This window comes from Lytechinus pictus, chromosome 9 (assembly GCF_037042905.1).
Source record: "Lytechinus pictus isolate F3 Inbred chromosome 9, Lp3.0, whole genome shotgun sequence".
Lineage (NCBI taxonomy): Eukaryota > Metazoa > Echinodermata > Echinoidea > Temnopleuroida > Toxopneustidae > Lytechinus > Lytechinus pictus.
In genome coordinates, this window is record NC_087253.1 from 24783685 (window position 1) to 24811650 (window position 27966).

A 27966-nucleotide genomic window follows, 5' to 3' on the forward strand; every position below is an offset into this window, starting at 1 on the left:
CGATCACAACGGAAATTTGCATGATGGAAGAGAATTATGTAATCTACGCAGTTGCATTGGTCAATTTCACTGAATTCATATCTTTTTATTTTATATGAATTAATTATGCTAATTTATTCATGAAATCATACTTTTTGCTCTGATTCACTAAATAAAGCTCCTAGAATGCAATTTTTTTGTGAAAATATTCTTTATAGCATTCCTAACAATTGTGAATGAAAAAAATTCTGGTACTAAGACCAATTTCTTATGTATTTTATTGTTTTTTTAATTTCTTATGCATTTCTTTGTTTTTCTACTTTTTGTTTTTTTATTGTTTTTTCGATGGAAATCGTTCCAGACGTTATTCTGATCATAAACAAGGCAAAATTAATTAAGTTTTATCAGTAAATGTAGAAATAATGATACATTTATGAATTTTGGCTAAATACACAATTTGCATTGGATTTGTACATGAAATCAAGTTTATGAGCAATTTTGGGTCTGACATGCACTTACATAATGTTGCGTAATGTCGTAACTGCGTACCCGGGCGTCACAAATTTGGTCTCAAAATTTGCGCGAGACTTGAAAGTAAAAAGTCTGTGAGCGGCGAGGTCAAAAAATTTTGCGCAGCAGATATATCGCGAAAATTGTCGAGGGGGGGGGCATTATGGCCCCCCCCCCCCCCCCCCGGGAGAATTAGGGTTAAATGAATCATCCAATTTGACTCCCAAATTATTCTTAACTACTGTCTGTTAAGGAAGTAGTAAAGAGCAAAGTAAACAGAAGAAGCATACCATGTAAACAAAAGTTTTTACATGTTCGGCTCCCCATAATTTTACCACGGAGTCAGACCATGGTCTAAGTTAACCCCAACTTCAGAATACAGGCATATTAGTTTGGCTCAGGTGGTATTAGACTATCTGAGATGTGTACAAAATGCTTGTAGATTTAGTGAGCATTATAAACCACAGATGATACGATAGGTACATAAAACAAAAATAAAATGCAACATATTTGTGTACGCATTTTTTTGACATTTCAGTGACCATTCACTGATGAGCAAAGTTGAAAACAAAATGTGGTATGGATGAATGGTGCAGAAAAACAACATCAGAAACAGTGTCAGATGACGAAAGGATTACAACAAAAACTTTGATTATGGTGAAAACAATCTTACCAAGTTTTCCTCAAAAGATGTTAAACATCATAACCCTTTAGACTCATTAAAAAATCTTTAGATTCATTTCATAACCTACAATCACTTAATGATTATACAATTTACTAAACTTACTAGAAAATGATTTTCTAAAATTTGTCATCTCACTTGGAAATTCAATTTCAGTATATTCATACTAACATTGTACATCCATTAGTCTCAAGGAAAAGATTCAAATTGTGAGACACTTAGAGTTCACCTTATGATCGGGTAAGTAAATCTCACATCATATATGATACCATTAGGAGCCAACAATTACTGAACTGGAACCAGCTGGCACATGGCTGCATTCCAGCTGAAATCCCTTTTTGAGATTGTAAACTGTACTGTTTCCATTAAGAATAGGCACAGACATGGACAATGACATAATCACAATCAAACCCCCTTTTTGTCCTAAGAGTACCACTTCCTGTGGTAGGTATATAGATTATATAACAGGGAATCCTCATACAAGGATATATTGCACATTCCATTGAAATCATTCATCAGGTTATATTTGTATCAGAAAAGTAAGATAATATGATGAGTTAACTATAATATTTTGTTTATACATTTCTAAAAAAGGTCAAAATTACCTTTTTCAACTTTTTTTCTGTAATCAAGGGAAGTATTAGTCATCAAATATTTTAGGGGATGATAAAGCACTAACCATGTGCTTTGAAAATCATAACGATATCATGTAGTACACAAACAATAGTACATTCATGTGTCACAAACAATATACTGGTTGAGGGGTATCAGGCGACAGTGGGATTGGCTTTGGGCAAGAAATCAAAATTTGGCAAAACAAATTGAAAACTCCTCATGATAAAAAAAAGGTTGTCCTTTGAGTGTTTGGCTTAAAGCAATGCGAAGGGTGTAAAGGCTTCAAAGCAACAATTCATGCAAACTAAAAACAAGATTGTGCACCACAATTTGGTTGCCAAGGAAACTGATAAGAAACACAATTTTTACAAGCATCACAGCAATCCAAAACCCGTAAAGCAAAGCAAAAGAAACCAATAGAACACTAACCCGACTCACACTCCTGGGAAGATAACGCTTCATTGCGATCATACAGAGAAAAGAAATGGCCCAAGTACTTAGCCTTGTGGGACTGACACTTTTTTAATAACATGTTGACCCATTGTAATAGAAACTGTGATATTATGCAAAATGTATGTTGTACTGATAATATGGGTACGTTTTAATAAAGACTGAATTGATTTTAAATCAATTTAAAGTAGAGAGCCAAGTGACGCAATAGGCTATTAAAAAAGTGTGTGATCAAGGATAATGCTTATGTGCAGGTTGGCCCTTATGCACGACTCTAAATCAGACATATCTCTTTTTGAAACAGCCCCATATTCTGTTGGTGAGTTTTGAAATAATTTTTCAAGATAAGCTTGAATGTGCTTGCCATACTAAAGTTAGGTAAACCACTGATGCAACTATTTGCTTTACCAAGATTGAAAGAGGAAGGGAAAAGTAGATGAGAAGGCATCCCCCCCCCCCCACCAAGCCCAACACCTCAAGGTGTGTCACCAGCCATAGCAAAAAATATAAGTACTAAAAATCCTAGATAGGCTTGAAAATACACCTCGATACTTCAAGTCTCCTTGTATAACTCATTACATGGTTTCATTGATGAAACATTATCAAAAAGCACACCTCACATTACATCTCAAAGTTATTATCTTATTTGAGTTGTAGAAAAAGACAGATTTAGGCAGACTGCATGCAATGGCGATTCGATAAAACAAGATCTGATAGGAGATTGTTAGAGCGATAAAAGGCCATAATTCAGGGGAGTGTTTCATAAAGGATCTTGCCAGTGATTTTCACTGACAAATTTGCTCTCAGCCAATCAGATGCAAGGATTTCAGTAGCTTATAACAAAAAGTTGGTGAAAATCAGACTTATTTGTTTCATGAAATGCCCCCCTCGTCTTCATGTTCACCTGGGGAGCATTTCATGAAAATACTTGTCGGACGTTTTATCCGACAAGTGCTGTTTTACCCGACAGTCACCATAGTAACAGTGCCTCTTAGCCAATCAGACTCAATGAAGGTTGTCAGACCTGACAAAATGTCGTACAAAAATATTGATGGAACACTCCCCAGGTTTACATGAAGTTCTATTCATTCAAACGTCATACACATTATTCCTGCCTATTTCAGGGCAATTTGATGGTCCACTGCTATTTGGCGCCACTAGGTCTCTGATCTCACTTAATCTATTGCTCTGCATGGTCTAACAGTCAAACCAAATTTGGCAAAGACCTGCCTATACGGACCATAGGATATGTTTCACTTGAAAAATAGTCCCCCATTGAAACACACATTAGAGGAACCTGTCCCTATTATGTATTAGTACATGGCAATTGTAATCGATTGTAATTGCCATTGATCTTTCATGGCTCAGGGTCCCGTTGGCTATGGACAATCCAGGGTTATGGCCTTGTGAAACCGAATCCCCAATGCATATGACTTTAAAATAGAACTGATATAAAAATCATACAAATCTATGCTGATCATGGTCTTTGTTATTGGCTGTCCATGGGTTCTGTCTTGACCTGAAAGCTTGATAGGAAGTCTTTGAGTTGGGTGATCGTTGATTCCGTCTTGCGGAAGGACGTCATCAGGGATTCATTAGCTTTGCTTTGTTTCTATAGAGAGAGAAAAAAAGATAAAGATTGACAGGGTCAGCGTTGGGAGATCGTAGCTTCTGTCTCGCGGAAGGATGTCATCAAGGATTCATTAGCTTTGCTTTGCTTCTGGGACAATAAAGAGAGATTAGCATTCACTATCTGCTTCTAATAATCACTGAAATCCTGAAATTTGTAATGTGATTAAAACTGAACAATAATGTGTTCTTACAGTGATAGTATCATCAAGATGATTAATAAGCATTCTTCTCGAGTTAGGCAAAACAAGAGTTTGTTTGCTGTAACTTGGCAGACCAAAGTCAAAACTGCCCATTTTTATTTCCTTACTCAAATCTAGCCCCACCCCCTACCCCCCCCCCCAAAAAAGTGTAATTTGACCCTAATTTTCATTGATTTGTCTACTGCAAACAAAGCAGTGCTAACATCATCCATATCATATATTTATATGGACGATGTTAGTACTGTTTCATTCGTCAGTTTAAAAGACAAACAAACCAACCAACCAATCCCCCTCCCACCAATTAAGCAAACCTACATTTTTTAGGCCTTACTAGTACTACTAGTCCCTAAATTGGCCATGCGATTGAAATCTAACAAGAATTTGTCCTTACTGTGATAGCATCATTGAGATGTTTAGCTTTTTCCTCTAGTTGAACCCTCTGCATCCTGAGCTCTGCTGCCCGCCGACCAAGTTTCTTCTTCTCATCTTCCATCGACTGCTTGTGGGATAAGAAGGCATGCACGACGGCCAAGGTCCCTTGCCAGTTCTCCGGTTTGTCTTTGCCTTTTAACTGCAACAGTCAAAGAGAGGTGGGATTCGAAATTACCAAGTTCCTTGACAAAGGTCTTAATTTCTTTTATATATCAAGGATTTTTCTATAACAGCACAAAGGGTAAAAATACATGAGGGCTCAACATATGTCTACAGGCAAATAGAGAGGTAATGAGGCCAATAAAAGGCTAAGGTGCCTTGCCAGTTCTCCAGCTAGTCTTTGCCTTTGAAATAAAACTTGGATACAAATAATTGACAAATGCCTAAAAGTTTGATATATTTAGGTCAAGGCCACTTCCCCATACGGCACATTCTATAACAGCATGAAGAAAATGAAAAAGTTAAAGAGCATAACAAATCTCCAAGACCAATGTGAGGGACAGTGAGGCCAATTAAAACGGCATCCACTGCCATGGGCTTTGATGGCCTTCAATTCGTTCAAGCTCTGATCATAAATCATTATCTTTCTCCTCATGACTTCTTCTTTTTTATTCCCATGAACCAAAGTACATGTTTGTTCAAGTTCTTCAACGAGCTGTTATTTTTAATGGCGATTTCAACCGAGAGTTTCAAACAGCAATTTAAATCAACATTATCAACCAATCAACACTTTCAACCAACCATTTCAAACAAAGTTTTCAACCAACAGTTTTAATTGAATGTTCCAATGAACAGTATTCACCAATCTTTTACAAACCGACTTTGTATTCAGACCTTTATGAACAGAACTAGAACTAGTAGCTTCAACAAACAACTTCCACCCAGGTTAAGGCAAGATTTTATTTAGCAGTTTCAACTCCCAGTTACAACCACGGAAGTTTCAAACAACAGTTCCAAAGAACATTTTCTAAAAACAGTTTCAGAACAGTTTGAAAGAACACTTTCTAAAAACAGTTTCAGAACAACGCTACCTTGCATTGAGGACAGCTCCAGGCTCCTGGGGGTACTGAGGAGAGGGGCGGGTCAAGGCAGCCCAGGTGATAGACAAGGTTACAGGTATCACACATCAATAGCTCTCCGATCTGCCTGCATACTGCACATATATCCTCATGGCCCTGGTTATTGGACATAGATAAAACAAATAAATTGGTAGCAGGTTTTATTATCTATATAGGGTTTGATGATGCATTTAAAACTATTATTTTGGTCAGCATGATTTGCATGTGCAGTACGAGAGCAAATGGATAGTTTGCACAGCAAATATGATGATATTGATAAAAGCTAGTTTTTATATAGCACTTTTCCCATAACAGCTCAAAGCGCTTTACAGCATATTATTTCCACGGCCATTGGATTCATCTCAATCCTGCACGAAATGCGCACAACTTCCACTCCCTGGGGAGCATTCCTTGCATTCATCGCAGCCTTATAATGGCACTGGCAAATTCAAACATACAATAACTTTCGCATCCTACCAGGTACCCATTTAGCACCTGGGTCGAGAGTGGCAAAGTGTGGATTAACGCCTTGCCAAAGGACGCTAGACCACTTTGGCCCAAATTCACAAAGGTGGTTTTCTCTATAAATTACTTACCATGCATATTAAAAAATGTCCAATGCTAATGTGCTCTTTTGTTACAGTGCATCAAATTGACGCCTGTTGCCATGGTTAAAGGGATCGTTTCACTTTGTGAGCAGCTGATTAAAAAAATTCTCAAACTGAGATGAAACATGTGTAAGAGTGCCTGTATTTGTCCTTAAAAACCCTGAAGCAGACCACAATATAGGATGAAAAACTCTAATTTTATAGATACAAGAAGCAATTTATTAGCCTGGTTTTGAGAACCGTCTGGTAGACGGGTTCAGCTTGTGACCAGTTTTCTCCAATTCAAAAAGTCTGTTGGCTGTGTTGACTGCCTTCTGCTGTGTGTATATCCTATACACGCACACTATTATTAGCTGCACTGTACATTCAGTGTATACGTTGAACACACTGTATATTGTAGGTCATGCTGTGTTCATGAAGAATTAATGTGTTGTAGTGCACAGATTCGCTGTATACTAATAGTCATTGAAACCAACCCCCAATTATTTTCAAATTTTGGTTTACATCTCCAAAGTTTTAAAATACATGTAGTTCCTGTACATAAGATACTTTTGAAACTTTTGGGCTGGTATTTTTACACAATAAGGCTAATGTTTAGCCTATTTTTAAAAACCAAAATGAGAATTTTCAAAATCAGAACATAGTGAAATGATAACTTTAAATAAGCTACTAGTATTTCATTTATGAGTCCACTTTGGGAAGAGTGGACTCATTAAATCAAAACAGTGGACTCGTAAATAAAATAGCGTATTTAACCATGGCAACAAGCATCAATTTGGCACACTGTGACAATAGCGTGCATCAGCATTGGACATTTTTATCAGTGAAAAAAAATACACAGGGGTGGCGGGCGAATTCGCCCCGGAAATGCCTAAAGTCGCCCTTGAAATCACCCAAAATCATGCTTTCAGGGGCGACATAAAATCTGAATGTCACCCCCGAAATTATTGCCGAGTGATAACAACTCAACGACCCACTAGCGCCATATGCTCGAGCTCCGCTTACCATTTAAAAATCATCCAAGTCCACACTCAAAATCATGAATAAGCCTTGAAAATAGCGAGGAGCACAGTTTCAAATTCCGAAGTTGCGTCTTTTTTTCTGTACCACGTATTTCCACACACATGGTACCAGGTATGAAAAAATAAATAAATGCGACGGTCAGGAAACAGTTGCATGTATAGGGGTCCATTATGACTACCACCATGTGCAATTTCTAATGCACATGTTTCCCCTACAGATATCACAATTCTGTGATGAAATAATTCGAATTACACAGGAAACAAATCCCAGAGTCTAGTAACCTATCATTGGTGAGTTGTCATTCGGCTTTGCTTTTCAAAACGGCCTATTAACATAAAAAATAACTTACCTTATTTATTTATTATAACTTAAAAATCATTTGTTTTATTTTTTTCGGGGATGTGGTAAATATCAGACAATAAATCATCAAACAAAGCTCCATCTATTTTACCAGGCCGGCGGCAGGCGCACGCATTGGCCCTTGTATTAGCTAGCCAGTCTGAGCTCTGTCTCTCTGCCAGAGCTCTAGGGGACAATTCGCTCAGTAAAGGCCTCAATGATGGTGATTTTCTGTTTCAGACAGAGTTTACATTTCAGGTATATTATTCAAAACTGCCAATAAAGTTTGATGATTTCTTCATTGTCATGTATATTTAAGTTCTTTTAAATGAATACATTCTCACCAAATTTAGACCCCCCCATAGAGAAATGCAATTTTCATGGAGATTTTCAAAGAACGTTTTCAAAGAACTTCACGAAAAGTTAGGGTATGTGGGCCTTTATTACATGTACACCCACACACACCCACCCACACCAAAGATTGTAAGCATGAAAAAAATAACTTTAAAAAATCATACAATATTAAACAAAAAGTAGTAATTCATTAATAAGTGAACAGGTATTCCTCAAAATACAAAAAAGTAGCATTAAAAAGAGCCCCAAAATGCAAAAAGTAGCCCCCGAAAGGTAGAAATGGAGCCCCCGAAATTTGACAAAAATTTTAAAATGGAGCCCCTGAAAAAAAAAAAAAAAATTCACTGATTTTTACATATACACAGTAAATAAGCGTAATTTATACAGATAATCTACACAAACCATGGGTTCAACTGATGGCTTTAAAAACCACCTTTGTGAATTCGGGCCTTAGGGATTCGAACACACGACAATCTGTTTACAAGGTGAGAGTCAGAACCACATAAACTTGATCCACTTACATCAGACTCTTGTTTAGGAACACCATTGACTCCTACATTTTCCGACCCAGCACCATCTGCAAACCTTGCAGGTCTGGCAGCTGTAAACAGAAGGCATAATAAGACAAAGATTGAATGATCAGAAACTAAACAAGCCCATACAATATTAATTTATCCTCCATTTGATTATAGTCTGTAGGGCAAGTAACAAAGAGCTTTGCAATCCACTACAAATTTGAAATAACATTGCCAATCGGTGAAGAATATCTAAATATATTTATAAATACACTCTCTTGTCGATCAATTCTCAAGGATTTTTATCAAACAGGCTTGGTCTCAAGTACACAAATCCCTCCAATTATTCTTATTTTTTAATGGAAATGTTGTATTTCTCTCATTTTTCTTTGCAATGTATGTGCAAATCCTGAATATTTGTGTGTTATGTGGAATCTGAATTAAATCAAATTAAATCAAATCAAAATTTCAGTGTCAATAAAGGTGCTGATGAAGATTACAAAAAGGGGAATTCCCTCAAATTATCAAATTTTAAGTTGAACATGTGATCCCATTTTTTATACTTTCTTACTTTTCTACTTGAGCCATGATCATTTGAGAACATTAAAACCCTTTAATGTGAAACAGAAAACACGAATCATTTCGGAAAGGTCCCCCAATATAGGGGGTTCGACAAACATACTTTAGGAATTTCCCTGTATACTAAATAAAAAATAACTATTATGCCACTGAATGTTTTCTAGTGAGCATTTCAATACCATCAATCAGGGAAAATTAGGAGGGGGAGGACAGTTTTGTTGTTGGGGTTTTTGAAAATATATTTATACATCATGAAAGCAGTATGATCCCCTTTTCTAACATACATGAATATTTTCAGAAAAACCAACAGCAAAAGAATGATGCTGATTAAAAAACTGTCCAGTCACCCCCCCCCCCCCGACCAAAGTCACCCTGGTTTACGGTAAATAGTTTATATATGAACAATGATACCACTCAATGTTTTTCTGGGAAGCATTTCAATAAATAGTTTGTCAGTGATTTTCACTGATTATGTCGCTCTCGGCCAATCAGATTCAAGGATTTGCAGTAGCTTATAACACCTCTTGTAGTGAAATCATTGACAAACAACTCCATGAAACCTTCCACTGTTCATACCTTTTCTTCTCTTCTCTCCTGACCATCCGTTTGCAGCAGCTAGATAACTTGTGGCCGATCTCCGACTCTGTTTACAAACAATCAATTGATACATCGGGTCATTAGGCTTACCATATTGAAACAAAAAAATATCTCAGACCCCCGTTTCCATAGAACAGAGACCCTTAAAATACAAATGAAATCATATCTACTGTTCATACTGTATCCCAACATAAACAAAACTTGGGAGTCAACAGAATTTCTAAAAAGCTGTAATGAATTGTTTGCATATAGTTGGCCTATTTGGTTTGCAAATTTTGATGGAAGCTGCTTCCTTTACTTGTTAATGGTCATAGGTTTATCAAGGTATCAAATTGCTCAGAATTAAATCATAAATGCATTGACATAGAAGAAATGGCTATCCTAAGTTGTGTAACAGTGTTACGCGTGAAAACCTGCACACGCAAATTTTTGAAATGATTAAAATGACCTGAAACGTACTCTACTATGATAAAAAGGAGATATTGAGCATTTAAAAATTTACAAACATCATGACATCTACATGAGTCACGATGACCTTTGATGACATGGACAGTTGACCCTTGACTTCAAATTGATTTGATGTGAATATGATTGGTTTTTGATAATTGATAATGGAGAAATGATTGATAATGTGATTTTACAAAATCGCACCAAGATGATGTCACGATAACCTTTTTGACCTTGAACTTGTTTCATACACATCGCATAATAGGTGCCCATAACTGACAAAATTTTGAACAAAACTGATGGAGGACTTTTGGAGATTTTGTGGTAGCAAGAAAACAGGGGGGAAAGTAAAATAAACTAGCACATCAATGTGGTGCTCATCCAACATCTTGCAATGAAATTTACACAATTTTTAATTTCAGCCCAGTTGACACTGGAGTGTCAGTGAATTATATTGGTGACATAAATTCAGGAAACAGAATTGAAATTGATGAAGAAATGACAGATACGAAGCAATTTTTGTGATTTATGAATAAATTTCAAATAAATCAGCATAAATAATTTTCTAGTAAAAATTTTTAAATTCTGTGTAGAATCTTGGTGAACCTCATGTAGCTCTCAGATGGAAAAAAAAAATCAAAATCGGTCAACAAATGAATAAGCATTTTTGATGAGTTTCGAAAAATATGAATAAATTAGCATATTTAATGAGTTTCAAAATTCTGAGTAGAATTTTTGTGTCCCCACCTAGAGCTTTCATATAAAGCAAACAAATTTGAAATTGATCAACAAATGAAGGAGAAAATCATTTTTTGTGGTTAATGAATAAATTTCATATAAATTAGCATAAATAATATTCTAGTCAAAATTTCAAAATTCTCTTTATAAGTTTGGTGATCCTCACCCAGCCCTACCAGATGGAAGGAAAAAAAATCAAAATCGGTTGACAAATAAATACACATTTTTTGTGAGTTTTGAAAAATGTGCATAAATTAGCATATTCAATGAGTTTCAAAATTCTGTGTGGAAGTTTTGAATCCTCCACCTAGTGCTATCATATAAAGCAAACAGAATTGAAATCGGACTTGAAATGACAAAGCAGAAGCATTTTGAAATTGTGGAAGGACGACAGACGATGGACACCATGCCCCGGCATACAAAGAAAATTTGTATGAAATTTAATAACGTACACAGGATGGATGGCAGCTCTTTAATGGCAATATAACCAATGATAAGCAGATGAACCAGGGACCCGTCTTACAAAGAGTTGCAATTGATCCAATCAATCGCAACTATGGAAAGCCAGCCAAGCCAACATATAAAATGCATGATTGTTCAAACAAAATTCTAGATATGAATGAATATCCTTAAATTCATTGATTTCTTGACAATTTGGTGTGTTCTCCTTTGTTTACAAAGGACATTTTGCAAATTTCCTGCAGACAAAATTATGGCACTGATGGATTTCCATAGAGTTACGATTGATTGAATCAATTGTAACTCTTTGTAAGACGGGGCCCAGGATGGATGAGTGATTAGACAATGTGGGATAAGACCAAATATATGACACCTAGATAGATCCTTGTGATTTGATTGGTTGTTTGATATCGTTCATTCAGCCCATTTTGCAATGACGTCATCAACCGTGCAATTTTGGATCCATTCATCGTGCAATTTTGGATCCATACGATTTTGTCCATTGCACGCGCGCACCGAGACTGTAGCTGCAGGCACCAGCAGTGCGCATGTTATAATGACGTAACAATCAACAGATCGAACTCGCACTGCATGAGCATGTTTTGCATCGAAATTCATAAATTTCATATTTAAAAAAAAAATCAATTTTTAGGTGTCATATAAACCAAATAATGAATGTTTTTTTCATTCTTGCAATGGACAGAATACTTCATTCGGTGAAATATGAAATAATGATCCATTCAACTTGGCTACGCCTCGTGGAATGGATCATTTCATCTTTCACCGAATGAAGTATTCTGTCCATTGCACTCATAAACATTCATTATTTGTATAATAGAAAGTAGACAGGTTCAATGACATCTGCTCCTGTGACAAAATCTCCAATGAAAAATCTGCAGGTTAAGCCAAACAGAAAACATAACCTCCAAAACTAAATAGAACCTACTCCTTATCTTTACATTATTCTTATTAAACCCAAAACTCTATTACAATCCTAACTCTAACCCTATGCCCTCAGAGATATTAAGACAGGAGCAAATGTCATGTCATCATTAAACAAAGCGGGTGTAGACCATGTGGCATCATTCAGGTCAAGTCCACCTCAGAAAAATGTTGATTTGAATAAATAGAGAAAAATCAAACTAGCATAACGCTGAAAATTTCATCAAAATCGGATGTAAAATAAGAAAGTTATGACATTTTAAAGTTTCGCTTATTTTTCACAAAAAAGTGATACGCAAAACTGAGTGACATGCAAATGAGACAAACAATGATGTCCTTCACTCACTATTTCTTGTTTTTTATTGTTTGAATTATACAATATTTCTTTATTTTGCAGATTTGACAAGAGCCAACTTGACTGAACAACATAGTATTAAACAATGCTTATTCCACATATTCAGGGAGGAATTAATTGTTGTTTCACTTGATAATGCAGAGAAAATTAGAATATTTCATATTTCGTATAATTAAATACAAAAGAAATAGTGAGTGGATGACGTCATCAGTCTCCTCATTTGCATACTGATCAGTAAGGGAAGGCGGGGTAAGTTGAGCATAGGGGCAAGTTTAGCCACCACCCCCAGGCCAATAATGAATGAGTCAGATATTGTGGTGGTGTCATGTATTGATGACCCATTGCATAACCCTCAACCCCACCACATTGTTTTCAACTTTGAAACAAAAAGTACTTTTTTAGAGGGAAAAATACAAATTTCAGCCAAAAAAGTAAAAAAGGGTGTGAAATAGATAAGTGCTTTTTACCCACAAACGTCTTTAAATATATTTTAGAAATAAGAACAATATTGTTAGTCCAGGTATGGATTCTCACTCTTGTCATAGTCTTTTACATGATGGATGCATAAGAAATGTGTGGATGTGAAAATATCACAAAAAGTTCGGTCGGGGCTAATTTAAGCCAACCAACATGGGGCAAGTTGAGCCATGGTAACTCTTATGGTAATATATAATAAAAAAAATTGAAAAACATAAAAAGCCATTGGTATGCAGGCAGAAAGGAGCAAATTCACATGACAGTTCTTTTACTTTTAGAAGATGTTAGTATTTATAGAGAATTAGCAAGTGAAAAGACTTTAAATGAAAAATTGACATCCTGGTTCTCCCGCATACATTTTGTGGCTCAATTTACCCCAGACGGTGGCACAACTTACCCCACAGATGGGGCAAGTTGAGCCATTTGACATCAGTTTTTTCAAAGGTGACAATGACTTTCAGTGTGGGGGTAGAAAGTTTTATCTAGGTGAAAAATATTTCCCAAGAATCAAATTTAATGGCAAGGTACTTATTTCTACAATATTACTAGTCATATCAATTCTTACATACAAAATGTAAAAAGTGTCACAACGTACCCCGCCTTCCCCTATGTGCATTTAACTGTTTTGAGAATAAAGCGAAACTTTAAACTGTAATACTTTTCTTCTTTTACATCCGATTTTAATGAAAATTTCAGTGTTGTACTCGTTGGATTTTTCTCTTTTTATTAAAAAAAAACTTTTCGTTAAGATGGATTGTCCTTTCATAACAACTTGTATTACTTACTTCTAATTCATGTTTGTCAAACTTTGAGAACTGTGGATTAGCAGTACTTCTTCTTTTCCTTTCTGATCTCTTACTCTGTAATGTCTGTGCCGTCTTTGGGGTGACCAGGCCAATGGACGCCATGAATTCAAGTTTCTATGGCAACAAGAAAAAAACACAATAACAAGCTGAGTAAATACTACAGTGCCAGTTGAAATTCTTTGACTTGGATCACAGCAGAGAACAGTAGGTTCTGTAACTTCAGTTTAAACAATATCTACTGTTCTTTGTATTGTGGATTCAAATTTGATTAATGAATTCTAGATTCTGTTATGCTTCCCAAAAGATTGATTTGGATGTTTGGATGAGGGTCTTCACACAAGACTAGCACAAATGAGTGTTTCAACAAATGACCTAGTCAATTGCAGGGTCATTGGGCTGCATTTACAGACCACTTTCCTTGAGTCAGGGTTGGGATCAATTACATTCCAAATGCATTCCTAATTACATTCTGGAGATGATCCAGCTACTTACCAGCTTCTAATTAACATTACAATAACCTGCTTCAGCAAGCTGACCAGATTATAATCAACTTGACACTAACTTTTCATTGGGCTGGCTTAAGCAGGTTATTGTTTCTGGAATGTAATTAGGAATGTATTTGGAACGTAAATTGAGCCCAACCCTGCCTTGAGTGGATGGTTCGCACAGCAAATAAGTCTACAATAGTGAATGTAAACTACATACTGTTTCTTCGGCAGTTAGAGGCTTCTTCTGGCAGCTTGTCGTAAAACTTGTAGAAGAGGATGACGTTGATGACTGAGAGATGGCGATACTTGATATTGATGAGGGCAGTGGATTGTCTTTAGGTCTCGTAGAAAGAAATTGACGCTTGTATTGCTTTGCCATATAGTCAAGTTCCTAAATGGAAACCATATTGAAATACAAGTGAAAAGAATACCATACAATAACAATGTAACTTACGAAGCATTCATATCCATGATGCAGAGTGCTAAAGCTGCTCATTATTATAACCCTAGCTGTGGCCGGCTACCTTCAAAGTGCACAAGCTTTTCAAGTAATGACTACGCAAACCAGGTACCCATTTACTACCCCTTCGTCGTCGGGTGAAGCATAATGCAGAAGAAATTCTTGCTGGAAGAAATAATATCTTGGCTGAAATTTGTACCCAGGGCTCTCTGGTTGAAAGAAGAGATTTATTTGGCCTAACATGTAGATTTTTGTCCGGCGAGGAGTGGTCATAAATAAAATGACAAGTCAAGGTTTTGAGACAGGCAAAAATAAAATTTGAGGGCTCCTTTTGACAACTTACTGCCTGAATCTGCAACATTGGATAAATTTTACCATTGCAATGAATGGGGGTTTCTTTTTTTTTTTTAGTTTTTTTTAACTTTCCAGGGCTCTTTTGAACATTTAGGGCTAAATCATCCCCGGCCTCCATGTCATTTTTTATCAGGAGTCCGTAACACAAAACTTAGCAATGATCATAGAACATTTTTCTACGATAGATTCCATTGACTACAATGTACAATCAATCGTGAAAATCAAGTGTACAATTAATTGCTAATCTTTGTGTTACGGGACCCTGTTTTCAGATGATGGTATATGAACATTGATCCACATCACAATCTTATAACACAGAACATTGTTTTGCTCGGGCATCACAAGAATTACCAACTTTTTATGCCTCGGGCATGGAACATTCTCACTAATGTCCTCAATGACAGTAATAATAATAATCCATATTCTTATTTGTTCAAAATAGAAATAAGAAATAGAAATCATTAAAAGTAATCATTTTGCCAATTGCTCGTGGACCCGGCATCCACTGAGTAGAGCCATTTTGACGTTGCTCTATCCCTTTAATCGTTGAACCCAAAACAAGGTAACAGCAGCTTCCATCTCTTTCAGTCTTTTGGTCTGACGCAGCCGGGGCTTGAACTCCAGACCTTCCAGTTATGAGGCGGTCGCTCTACCATAACCATCATTACAATAAGTGAGCACCTACCTTAGACAAGTTCTGTGAAGTTGGTCTCTTCACCACGGAGTTCAACCGATTGGTGATATTTGGCACCTTGATGCTAATCACTGATGGTTTGTTTGTGAGGATGGACAGTCGAGTGGGGGTGGAAGGGGTGTGCTGGGCGCCCCCTCCCCCTCCTCCACCGGTAATGGGCATGGCAGTGGTGGTGGTGGTATGGATGGTTGCAGGTGCTACTTGTTGCTTAGTGGTTGGATTGCCGAGCATGTTGGCCTTCACACGATTAGGGATGTTGAGGTGTTGTGATGTTGTCAGGGGCTGTGCACTGATTTGAAGTTGTGTGATTTTCTATTAAAAAAACCAAAAAATAAAAGTATTTTGTTTACTGATTTGTATTGCTTAAATATAGTTTGTTGAAACCATGTAAGTTTTTATATATATAAGACATTCCAAATTGTTTAGTGATAACAAATTTGATTTCTATATGTAATGTACTAATGCATCGTTGGCAATAAAATATCTAAATCTGAATCTGATGCAGACTTGCAAATTCAGAATACATAATATTGACTAGCCTCAAACAGAACATCAAATATATGCCCACAACAGAATTATAATGGCCAGAGTCTTTAAACAAGAGCAATGTGGTTCTTTTAAGAGCAAAATATTTTATGATCCCCAAAAGAAGAGCCAGTCAATATTTGATTACATCGAATAAAACATCTCTCAGAAAATCTGATGCAAGAATCTGCAGTAGCTTATAACATTTGTCAGTGCAAATCAGGGGTCAACAAACTTTTCATAAAACACTCCCCAATATCAAAGTGCAATTGAACCTACATGTACCCCTTCATGTTGTGCCAACGGTTTCCTCACACCAAGATCAGAGCGCAGCTGTTCAACAACTTTTTTCTATGAAAAAATAACATAAGCAAAAGAAACAAGGGTTATAAAGTGTATCAAAGATACTGGATATTCCACAGTGCTGTGTGCAAGGCTGGAAAACCAGACTTGAGGAGCAAAACACTCATATTTCATGAAGGAACTGTACACACAGCTAATCAATTATGCACAATGCTATATAACAAACAAAACCAGAAGAACTCAGACCCTCATTTTCTTGCGTAAAAACAGTGCATTGTACACTGTACATGTATCAAGCTGAAAAATTGATACCGGTAACTAGCGGACTTAAAATCTAGAAAACAAATATCTTTCTTGGGGAGTCTGTATGGTTGGCCTGCATGTACAGTAGGTCTTACATGTATTTTGCTCCATATTGATGCTATTACAATTGGCCATAAACCATAACAATTAACACTTTGCCTTTAGCTGCCTCAAGGAAAAAAAATCCTTCACTTGTAATTGTTTCCAAACCCTATGAAAACCTTACAAAATAAAACAACAAAATGAACAAAAATAAAAACACCCCCCCAAAAAAAAATAATAATAATAATGATAAAATAAATAGATAAATAATAAATAAAATGAAATAAATTAAAAAAATATATAAAAATAACAAAACCCACCTGCTTTTCACTGAGAGAAGTAATCTTTGCCTGCTGGTCTTGAAGGTTCTTACGCAGTTCTACATTCTGTATGGATCAAAACATATTACCGTACTTGGAATATTATTTAACAAAATCAAACAACAAAGTGTTTTATTAGTTCTCACCAGGGGCCCATCTTACAAAGAGTTGCGATTGATCCGATCCATCGCAACTATGAAAAGCCGGCAAAGTCAACATATAAAATGCATGTTTGTTCAAAATAATTTCTAGATATGAATGTATATCCATAATCATTGATTTCTTGACAATTTGGTGTGTTCTCCTTTGTATACAAAGGACATTTTACAAATTTCCTGTATAAAAAATTATGACACTGATGGATTTCCATAGAGTTACGGTTGATTGGATCAATCGTAACTCTTTGTAAGATGGGGCCCAGAAATATAGATTATCATTTGATGGTCACATGATGCATTATAAATATTACAATTTTTAATATTACCCTCTTCCAACAGGTAACTAACATTCTATTCATGCATGTTATTTTAGTGAAACCTTCTTCAGCAATGTCCCGTATCTATATCTATGCAATACCTGGCTACAAATACCACAAGATTTGTTTCCCTCACATTATTTGTTCTCCAAATTGACATGCTTTAGAAGACCCTGTCCATAAGACCTTCTGCTAATAAAGACTGCCTTTGTCTTCAGAAGGCTACAGCAGTCTTCATTCTTTCTTTCTTTTTCCCCGTTATTGGGACGACCCAATTTTCAGGGCTTTCAGAGCTTTTTGGTTTAATCTTTTTATCACACTTTACTACATTTTCAAATATTTATACTACATACAATTTGAGCCATAATGACATCACTTTCATTATTTTATACATTTTTGGACATAATTTTCTAATGATGTGTTTGTTTAAAATTTACTTCTACAAAATTTATTATTTGATGGGGAGGAGAGCAATATAAAAGAAGTTTCCTTACATTTGGTTCACTCCTGATCTTTGTCACAAGTATCTGCAGGAAAAGAAAGAAAGGCAAATCGTGTAGATCGGAATATTTCAGGAAAATAAAAACCACATCCAGGGCCTTAGGCAATATCGCCCCAATATGTTAAAAGGAGCCCTGAAAATTGAAAAAAGAAGCCGTAGAAAATCTCATTCAATGCAGGATCATTCCATCTGGATTCACCTAGTGGTTGCACCCCACCCTCTCAGTTTTTGTTGTAAATTGGTACACATAAAATTCCCCATGGCCAAAGCACAAAACAAAAAAATTAGTCCAATCGGTCTGTCGCCCTTTTCTCCTTGTTTTGACAAAAATGGGCGTGACCTTCAACTTTCAATGGCCATTGCGTCGTAACGTGTTGACTAATTTTCACGAAACTGGTACCATTCAAAAGGAAATTTAAAGAGAAATCCAAAACATGCATCAAATAATGTATTGGGGCGATTTATAAGGTCATGACCTGTGACCTTTATTTTGACCTTGAGTTTGACCCCCGGACAAATAATTTTTAACTTGATTTTCGTGTATGTTAATTATTAGAATGATATTGACAAAATATGTTAAAACCAATGATGGTATTTTATTTCTTTACCTTTTTAAACTCTTCCAAAGGTCATACCAATTATCTGATCTGAAATTTCACTCCAGTCCCACATACTGATACTTGTGTTAGTAAAGTGTTTACCAGTCCCCTGATATAATTTCTTAAGTTACAGTTTGCAAACAGATGAAAAGGAATTAAGCCTGTCAGTTGATAAATGAAACATTAAACATTTATGCTTATGAATACATGTAGTTTGATATTGGACAATATATAATAACCCAAAACTGCTGGGAACTGCAATATCCTGCTTTCTAGTCAGCTGTACTCCCCCAAAGTGAAAACAACCTTGAGATCCTTGAAGCATCAGCATTGGATACATTCTTTATAATGATGATGCTAGAGATGGATGATCAATTCTTTTCACTGCCTCCCCATTGAAAAAAAAAGACAGTCTCTACATTTTGCACAAGTTGAGATATTAAGCATTTTGTGTTTTTCCAAAGCTGAGCATGATCGGTTAAGGGTTAGCATTGAGGTGAATTTTTTTTTTTTAGATATTTCTATCAAAATTGCTTTTAAGATAATCTTTGATATCTCAGGTTTCAAAGAACTCAGTTTCATGAAGATTGATGAATCCGAAATTCCTGGAATAGTCCATTTTATTCGTGGGGGTGCTATTACCTCTCATCACGGACGGAAATTTTTACTCAAATTAAATTCTTTCTAGTTTTATTGTTTTTAAAGTTATTCCAATTTGGTTAAGTTGTTCTTGCACTCTGAACATTAATCTATTATCAAACATAAATTAGTGGGAAAAAAATATTGGGAAGCAATTTTTTTTGGTAGGTGTGAACATTTCCATTTTGAAATTTCAGTTTTTTTATTTTTTATCAGAATAGAAATAAAAAATAAAAAGGTGTAGAGGTATCTCACTAAACACTGTACATCATTTTATTTGAACATAGCTAAAATCTATACATTTTATCCATATCATAAACTCAATCAAAAATGATCACGGACGGACAATGTAAATTCACTCAAATTCAATTCACTCTAGTTTTATTGTTTTCAAAGTTACTCCAATTTGGTTTGGATTTTCTTGTACTCTGAACATTAATCTATCATCAAACATAAATTAGTAGAAAAAATATGGGAAGTAAATTTTTCTGTTAGATGTTAACATTCCATTTTGTAATTTCCGACCGTGATGAAATTAATGTCCATCCGTGATCATTTTTATTGAGTTTATGATATGGATAATATGTATGCAAGGCTCGACATTAGCGGTGGCCCGGGGCCACCAGAAATTCACCTCGGGCAACCATTATTGATAAAATGTTAAGTTTTGGTGGCCCGAATCGGGCAACCAATAATTTTCAAAGGAGCGCAATTTTTCTCCCGATTTTGCACGCATTTATCAACTTTCTACAGTTCAAATTGCAACCCAGTTAATTCGTCATGCGCCCTTTTTGTTGATCTACACACAAATACACACACACAAAGTTTGCATATTAGGCCTACAACTATAGTATACAGTAGCTATTATCCAGCCAGCCGCGCCGGCCGGCTGGCGTGAGCTTTGCATGAAGCCACTGCATACAGCTGTGCTCTAGATCTAGCTCAGCCTATTCAGACTCTGGGAGCTGCGATAAAAAATGTTGCTGCTAAGAAATCTTCCACAGAACTTTGAAAATCTGAGTCAAAGTCACATTTTACACCAATGAAATGACATTCTACAGTCTTAATTACGAAAATTTGGTGTACCCTGATTATTTGCAAGCATTAAGAAGAGGAATTATGACCTCTCTTTTGACTACAAAAGACCGATTTCCAAATTAATTAATACACATAAAAACACATACGCAAGTACATCACAGTCCCACGTGTGCATTTGTATGTATGTTGATACTTGGTTTCTTTCGAAGCTGTGTCTTTTCTAGCCAAAAATAAACAGACAGTTTCTTTCTTTCTTGTTTATAAATGACTTCTTAAACCACTCTTGAGAAAGTAAATACTTTGGGAAGGCATTTCATTGATATGAAATGTGAATTTTTCCAACATTTTGGCAAATATAGGGAAGGACTTTTCTCACACTTTTTTTCCAGATATAACTTTTGCCGTTTTCTTCTTCTTTTTTTTTCTTTCATTTTTTTTTACAGTGGTTTAACCATTTATACCCCTTCCCATTGAATATGCCTGATTAAAAAATACATGTATGTTTCTACTGAAAATAAAATAATACAAACTAAAGGATATAAAAATAGAAATGTGCCATTCCCAGAAAAATGTAAGTGAAAATTATTTGCTTGGCTTTTAATTATATTCCAGTCAGAATAGACTGTTGCCACAGCTGTTAAAAAATATTCGTAATGGCTTTTTAATTTTCCCCTTTTCCCCATGTTTATATTAATTTTGTTTTATTCATTTTTCTTTCACTTTCTTTTCTTTTTTTTTCTCTCTAAATTTTTTCTTTTTTTCCTTGTTCTTTGTTTTTTCTTTCTTCATTTTCTTTTTGTTTTATTTCACTTATTTCTTTTATTATTTTTGTTTTCTTTTTGTAATATACGTTTTGAAAATTATTTTCATTTGTTGCCCCCTTTTATGCATTGTTCTAATTTTGCAGCATATTTTTCTGTGATTTTCTCCTGCTATAATATGCTGCAAAAGAGAAAACCGAAATACACTGGATTTGGGGCCTGCATAATCTAGGTTTTAGGATTCAAAGAGGAAGAAATGAAAATCCATTGTTTTGTACGTCTATCTGAGTTTGCTATGCACTATTTATTTACTATACCATTATGAGTGTGTGTCTATATACGGAGATTTAAAAAAAAAAGTCCACACAACCTGCAAACAATAAAATTCATTTATTCTCTTTCAATCATTTCATTTTTACAACGATAGAAACAATTTATATTTTACCACAAGCCAATTAGCAAAGTAAAATAACAGCAAACAAGGTTTACATACAAGATGATAAAGTGAAAGTAACTTAGTGGTAGTTGCTGCAGAATTAATATTTCAGAAGTTTGTTTTATTAATTTTTAATGTGTTTCTTTATATTTTTCGGGCCACCAAACTTTAATATCGGGCCACCAAAAAAAATTATTTGATGGTTTTGGTGGCCCGAACGGGCCACCACCAAAAAAAGTTAATGTGGAGCCTTGATGTATGGATTCAGCTTTTTATTCTTTATCAGAATAGAAGCAAAAATATAAGTGTGTAGAAGCATCTCACTAGACACTGTAAATCATTTCATTTGAATATAGCTAAAATCCATTCATTTTATCCATATCATAAATCAAAATAATCGCAGACAGACATTAATTTCATCACGGACAGACAATGAGCAAATACTGAGCAGATTATGAATTTAATTTTAGTTCCAATTTGCAGTGAAAAATGGTACTGAGAATTATTCAAAACTCAAATGGATGGAAACCTACAACTCTTCACAATTTTTTGTGAAATCTTTCTTTGGCTGTTATTGGGGCTTAATTGTTGTCAGGAATTTTTTTTAAACATAATTGGAATGCAGATAGAGTTGGAAGCTACATGTATGCCAAAAAGCAGGAAATGAAATAGAGCAAGAATAAGTAAAAAGCTGTATATTTCATCAATTGAAGCTTGCAGAAAGTGATGGAAAGGAAGAAAGTAGAATGCATATTCTGATAAGCAGAAAAAAAAAAATCCATGTACAAACCCATGGATTCACAATGCTTCTACTAAACAGAACATGACATCACGTCCTTGAGGCTTGTGAAAAGTACAATAATTCTTTTTTTTAAAGTCCATTTTGGAGCTAATTTCGAGCAAATTGCTGATCTCGTAATCTGAAAATGCATACAATTCATATAAAGCTTGCACTGCAGTGTTTACAAGTTTGATTGGTATTTGATTTCAATTTTGGATTCGGTCAGGGCCTAAATACATGAGGGCTGTTGATGTGAAGGGGTGTCTCCACTTTAATATGGACAAAAGATGAATTTGAAGAGAGCCTGGACAAGTGTTGTGGTCATACTTGATCCACCAAACAAGCATAATGATCAGCAACCTGTGAATCTTTTGGATTTACTTAATGGACATAAAAAAAAATATGTGCTCTTCGAAAATTTATGCCTAAAAATGTATGAACATGTATCATCATGATATATCATAAAAAGTATCAACATGATCATTGATCCACTGGATGTTGATTTGGTACCAACTATAGTATTCTCTAATACAGTGTTTACACTTAATCAGCATTTGAATGGGCTCGTGGTTCTGAACCGCGAGCCGATGCAGCATCGGCTTTTTCATAGCGTGTAAACGCGAGTAACTTGCATCGGCTCGCGGTTCAGAACCGGCAATTTGCACCACCAAAGTAGTAGGTTCTGAACCGCGAGCAGATGCAGAATCGGCTTTTTTACTACGTGTAAACAGAAAGCCGATTCTGCATCAGCAATTTGTGCGCATTTTATTTACTTTACCATTGTGACGTAATTGTTAGCGCACTGATCCAGCGTTGTCTTTATTATGACGTATATTGTTGGTGTGCGTATCATTTCAGGTTTTTGCATCGGCTCGCGGTTCAGAACCGCGAGCTGTAACAACGTGTAAACGCAAACCAAAAGCCGATTCTGCATCGGCTTTTGGTTCTGAACCAAATGCCGATTAAGTGTAAACACGGTATAAATTGAAAAGAAGACAATGTGCATTTAATAGGATGTTTGATTTGAAAAGAACTGTTTAAAAGCAATCATATGGCTAGATTATTTTGTGTGTCTAGCATAGAAATCATGTTGCTACAACTTAAATCAAGTTGTAGCAACTTGACTGAAGTTGTAGCAACTTGATTGTGCAACTAATGTTGTTTAATTATATTTAAAAATGTACAAATCATCAATATAATAGCATTTGTTCCCCCAAACAAGTAATAAGAACTTCTTACAAGGTACTTCCAATGTATTTTAATTGTGTCCGTCCGTGATGTCCGTCCGAGATGTCCGTCCGAGATGGAAAATATTTGCAATTCTCTCAGAAGTTTGATATTGGTTAAGAATTCAATATGCTGAACATAGAAGCTAACATACCTGAGTGTAAGTTGCATTAACAATTATTGGTCAAAGTTAAGCTATTTAGATAGAAACAATAAAAATGTTCAAAAATTCTGAAAACCACATTTCTATCATGTCCGTCCGTGATATGGCACATTTAGTGGCTACCTATGTTTGTAGGTAACCATGGCAACAAACTTTTTTCATCATTCAGCATACTTTGTCCTACCCTTCACTATAAAACACAAAGGAACCATGTTCATCTTATTCCTAATTTGTTACAAGCCTTCAAAGTTTTCAAAATCTATCAAATGTCCGTCCGTGATGAACCGATCACGCTCAGCTGCTCAAACTATTTTATTTCTTAGTATTCTTTTATCATCAAAGTTATTGAGTATATATACCGTATGGGTACTAGTATTCAACCCGGCATAATTCAAAGATTTTGACATATTCCCCAAAATATTAAGAAATAGGGAATTTATCTTAATTTCACACCTTTGTTATTTCCAGGGTAATCTGTTGTCGATATTTTCTTTGTCAATCTGTCGACTGTATGCGCGGAGGATCGAATTATGCGGCGATGGCCTTTTGCACTGAATGGTACTAGTATTCAACCTAGTGAGGATTGATAGCAAATCTCAAAAGGGTTTAGATTGCTAAATTAGATCTAGATCTATGTAAATCTCTGGCTTTGATTAATTCCCTGTTTGGTCTCATCTCAAATGGTCTAGTCCATAGTCGGATGGGACAAGGGCAGATTGAGAGATAGGGCCATCTTTCATCGCTAGGTTGAATACTAGTGCCGACAGGTTGAATACTAGTACCAAAATCCGTCGCCGTATAATTCGATCGCCCGCGCACACAGTCAACTGGTTGAAGAAAAAAATAACGGAAAAAGAATAACCAGCATTTGCTCTTGGAAATAAGACGGGTCTGAAATTCAGGTAAATTCTATATTTCTATATATTTGAGGAAACTCTCAAAACGGGTTGAATACTAGTGCCCATACGGTACATGTGCCTATTTAAGGCTCCCAAAACAAATATTTTGTTTCTTTTTTTTTTACATATTGAAGAAATGTACCGTAGATAGGCCTACTCTTGGAAAGTCAAAGCGAATGCTCGGTTTCTCCATGGAAAAACGCAGTACATGGATCTACAGATGGACCTGAATTCCATTCAGTTTTATTATCACTTGCTTCATTACCATGAAATAATGTGTCATTGTGTATTTTAAGGGGAAAATAATAAGTTAGATACACAGAGCGCGCCATGATAAAAATGAGTTTAATCAACACGTTCTTCATCTGTGGGTACTGCATTTTTCCATGTGAAACTGAGTATTTGCTTAAAAAATCTACATTTAAAACAATTTCTCAAAACATAACAAAATTTGTTTTCGCCTGAAATAGGCTTTCTGGAATTTGCTGATAAAGGAATACTTGGGGGGGGGGGGGAAATAGTATGGAGCGACTTATAAAAAAAAAGTTAATGCTTACTATCTTATCTTGTGCAAAATGTAGATACTGCGTTTTGCTGATTACTAAAAGTTGCTTTTTAAAAAGCAATTAGGAAAACTGGATGTGTCATGTGAAAAAAAAGTGGCTTACTGACTACTTTTCTGAAAAAAATAAAAATTGAAAAAAAAGTCAGACACTGCCTTTTTCCATAGAGGTGCAGTGTAAAGATGGATAAATGTACCTGCTGGATAGTTAGAAACAATATTATCTCTCCAATCTATCATCCATCTCTAACATCATCATCATCAAGAATGTATGATGCATCACGGATCTGAAGGATGTATCCATTTTGGGGGAGTACAGCTTACTAGAAAGCAAGATATTGCAGTTCCCAGCAGTTTTCTAATAATGAGTTATTATATATTGCCCAACATCAAAATGCCTAAACAGATACCTATTCATGAGCATAAATGTTTAATGTTTCATTCGTTAACTGATGAGCTTAATATATTTTCATCTGTTTGCATACTGTAAACTTAAGATTGGAAGAAATCATGTATCATGGGACTGGTTAACACTTTACTAACATGAATATCAGTATGTGGGACTAGAGTGAAATTTTAGATCAGATAATTGGTATCTTTGGAAGAGTTTTAAAAGGTGAAGAAATAAAATATCATCATTGGTTTGAACATATTTTGTCAATATCATACTAATAATTAACATACACGAAAATCAAGTTAAAAAATTATTTGTCCGGGGGTCAAAATCAAGGTCAAAGGTCATGACCTTGTAAATCGCTCCAATACATTATTTGATGCATGTTTTGGATTCGTCTCTGAATTTCCTTTCGAAAGGTACCAGTTTCCTGAAAATTGGTCTACACGTTACGACGCAATGGCCATTGAGAGTTGAAAGTCATGCCTATTTTTGTCTTAAAAACAAGGAGAAAAGAGCGGGCAGTAGTGCGAGAACCAACGGACCGATTGGAATTTTGTTTGTTTAGTGCTTGGGCCATTAGGAATTTTATGTGTACCAAATTACAACGAATTCTGAGAGGGTCGGGTGCAAAATTGCATTCATTGGGTGAATTGGCATGGAATGACCCTGCAATGCTGAAGCACTATCCCATGTTGAAAAGTTAGGTACATTTGATTTAGTACAAAGGCTGTGAAAAGTAGCCCTCAAAATGAAAATAAAACCATTTTGCCTGAGATATTTTTAAAATAAAAATACACTAAAATGTGAAGAAAACACTTCGATCTGACAAAAGAGTTATATGATTCACACAAATAAAACAAAAAAAAATAACTAAATAGGCCTTATATTTCATGAACTGAACAACCCCAAAATGTCGAAACTTTAGCCTTTAGGCCCAAGGCCAAAATTGTATTTTTATTCTTCACATTTTTATCAGAGACAATAATTTTTTTTAAGTTTGCAATCCTTGTACAGCTTTCTTTAACCATTAATCATTATCATTTGATCATTTCATAAATATGGACATTACAAATTTACGAAGCAGATTAAAAATGCATGTGACAAGTTCTAAAAAAAGAATACAATTTGAGTACATCGTCGTTAGAACTTATTTTTCTTGATGTTAGACCGAAAACTTATAACATTTTATGGATTCATATGGAAGTTCCCATATAATTCATATTCACACTAAAGTCCGTGGATTTAGATCCATTTATAAATCTACTGAAACAGTGACAATATGTGCATTGTTTGTTGTGGAATTGTAGGTCTGACTTTGGAATTGCATGTATGACACACACGTACACACTCTCTGCTCACATATTGCACGGTACACTCCCAGTCCATATACACATGCATGTAAACAAATGTCAATGAATGAAACTTGCAGCAGCAGAGCTTCAGGACAATAGACCAAAAATGATGTGGAAAAGATGCGGCGAGAAACTTTGGGAGAACCAGAATAACCACCCATTCTGAAAATTATAGTGAGCATCCACAGAAATTTGAGACTATCTTTGTGTACTATAAATAAGAAGAGCAAAGTTCATTTGAGTTAAAGTGGCCAAAAGGGTCTTGCAGTGGCTAAAATCAAAGATTTTGTAAAGGTCAAAAACACGAACTCGCGAGGAGTCGCCGGTAGAGCACCCAGAAATAGTCGTAGACTTGCATGCAAATTACACATGCACGCACACAAGTTGCAATAGGACATTTAAACCGGAGGGGTGCAGCAGGCATCACTGGGTATCGGCCCCTGAATTCTGCCAGCTAAGATTCACAAAACCTTGCATTTGTATGAAAAGTTACCTGATGGGTTTGTATTTCCTTTCGCAACAATAGCTGCAGCTTCTCCAGATCTTTATTAGACATCTTCAAGTCGACACCAGATAGTCACTAAACTCCAGTTCGAGCAGATAAAAATACCGTAAGACTAAGAGACAACAAAAATAGATTCACTTGGTGCACCGCATTACGTGGGCGTATTGATAAATTAAAGTTATAAATTAATCATCGAACGCTGTCGAAGAGATAAATCCTATTATAAACACTATTTTAAAGTAGGATATATATTTTTAACAATATATTTCAACATTTCATCCCAAATTAAGTAACCAAACTTAACAGCAGATTTTGCTTATTTCGCGGATGCATGGGATAATGAG

At 35.5% G+C, this 27966-nt stretch overlaps 1 protein-coding gene across 2 annotated transcripts; it reads right to left on the bottom strand.

Annotated features, from left to right (window-relative positions):
• Positions 1–322: 322 nt before the first annotated feature.
• Positions 323–27775, bottom strand: LOC129268095 (PHD finger protein 21A-like). 2 transcript variants are annotated; one of them, XM_064104962.1, is made up of 12 exons: positions 27611–27775; positions 18256–18288; positions 17287–17352; positions 16604–16669; positions 15785–16105; positions 14503–14676; positions 13777–13911; positions 9553–9619; positions 8404–8483; positions 5532–5675; positions 4460–4639; positions 323–3848 (listed from the first exon to the last, which is right to left on the bottom strand). In XM_064104962.1, exons 1-12 carry the CDS (start codon positions 27671–27673, stop codon positions 3726–3728), a joined length of 1452 nt encoding a protein of 483 aa, XP_063961032.1. In that variant the 5' UTR covers positions 27674–27775; the 3' UTR covers positions 323–3725. The 2 variants fall into 2 exon arrangements, with proteins under 2 accessions (XP_063961032.1, XP_063961031.1); XM_064104961.1 differs by having other exon boundaries at positions 16598–16669.
• Positions 27776–27966: the final 191 nt, after the last annotated feature.

Coding starts and splice junctions, on each gene's coding strand:
- LOC129268095 (XM_064104961.1), bottom strand. CDS start 27,673: ATGTCTAATAAAGATCTGGAGAAGCTGCAGCTATTGTTGCGAAAGGAA. Junction 17,353..18,255: donor AGATCAGGAGTGAACCAAAT/GTAAGGAAACTT, acceptor TGATCCATACAG/AATGTAGAACTGCGTAAGAA. Junction 13,912..14,502: donor CTCTAACTGCCGAAGAAACA/GTATGTAGTTTA, acceptor TTGTTGCCATAG/AAACTTGAATTCATGGCGTC.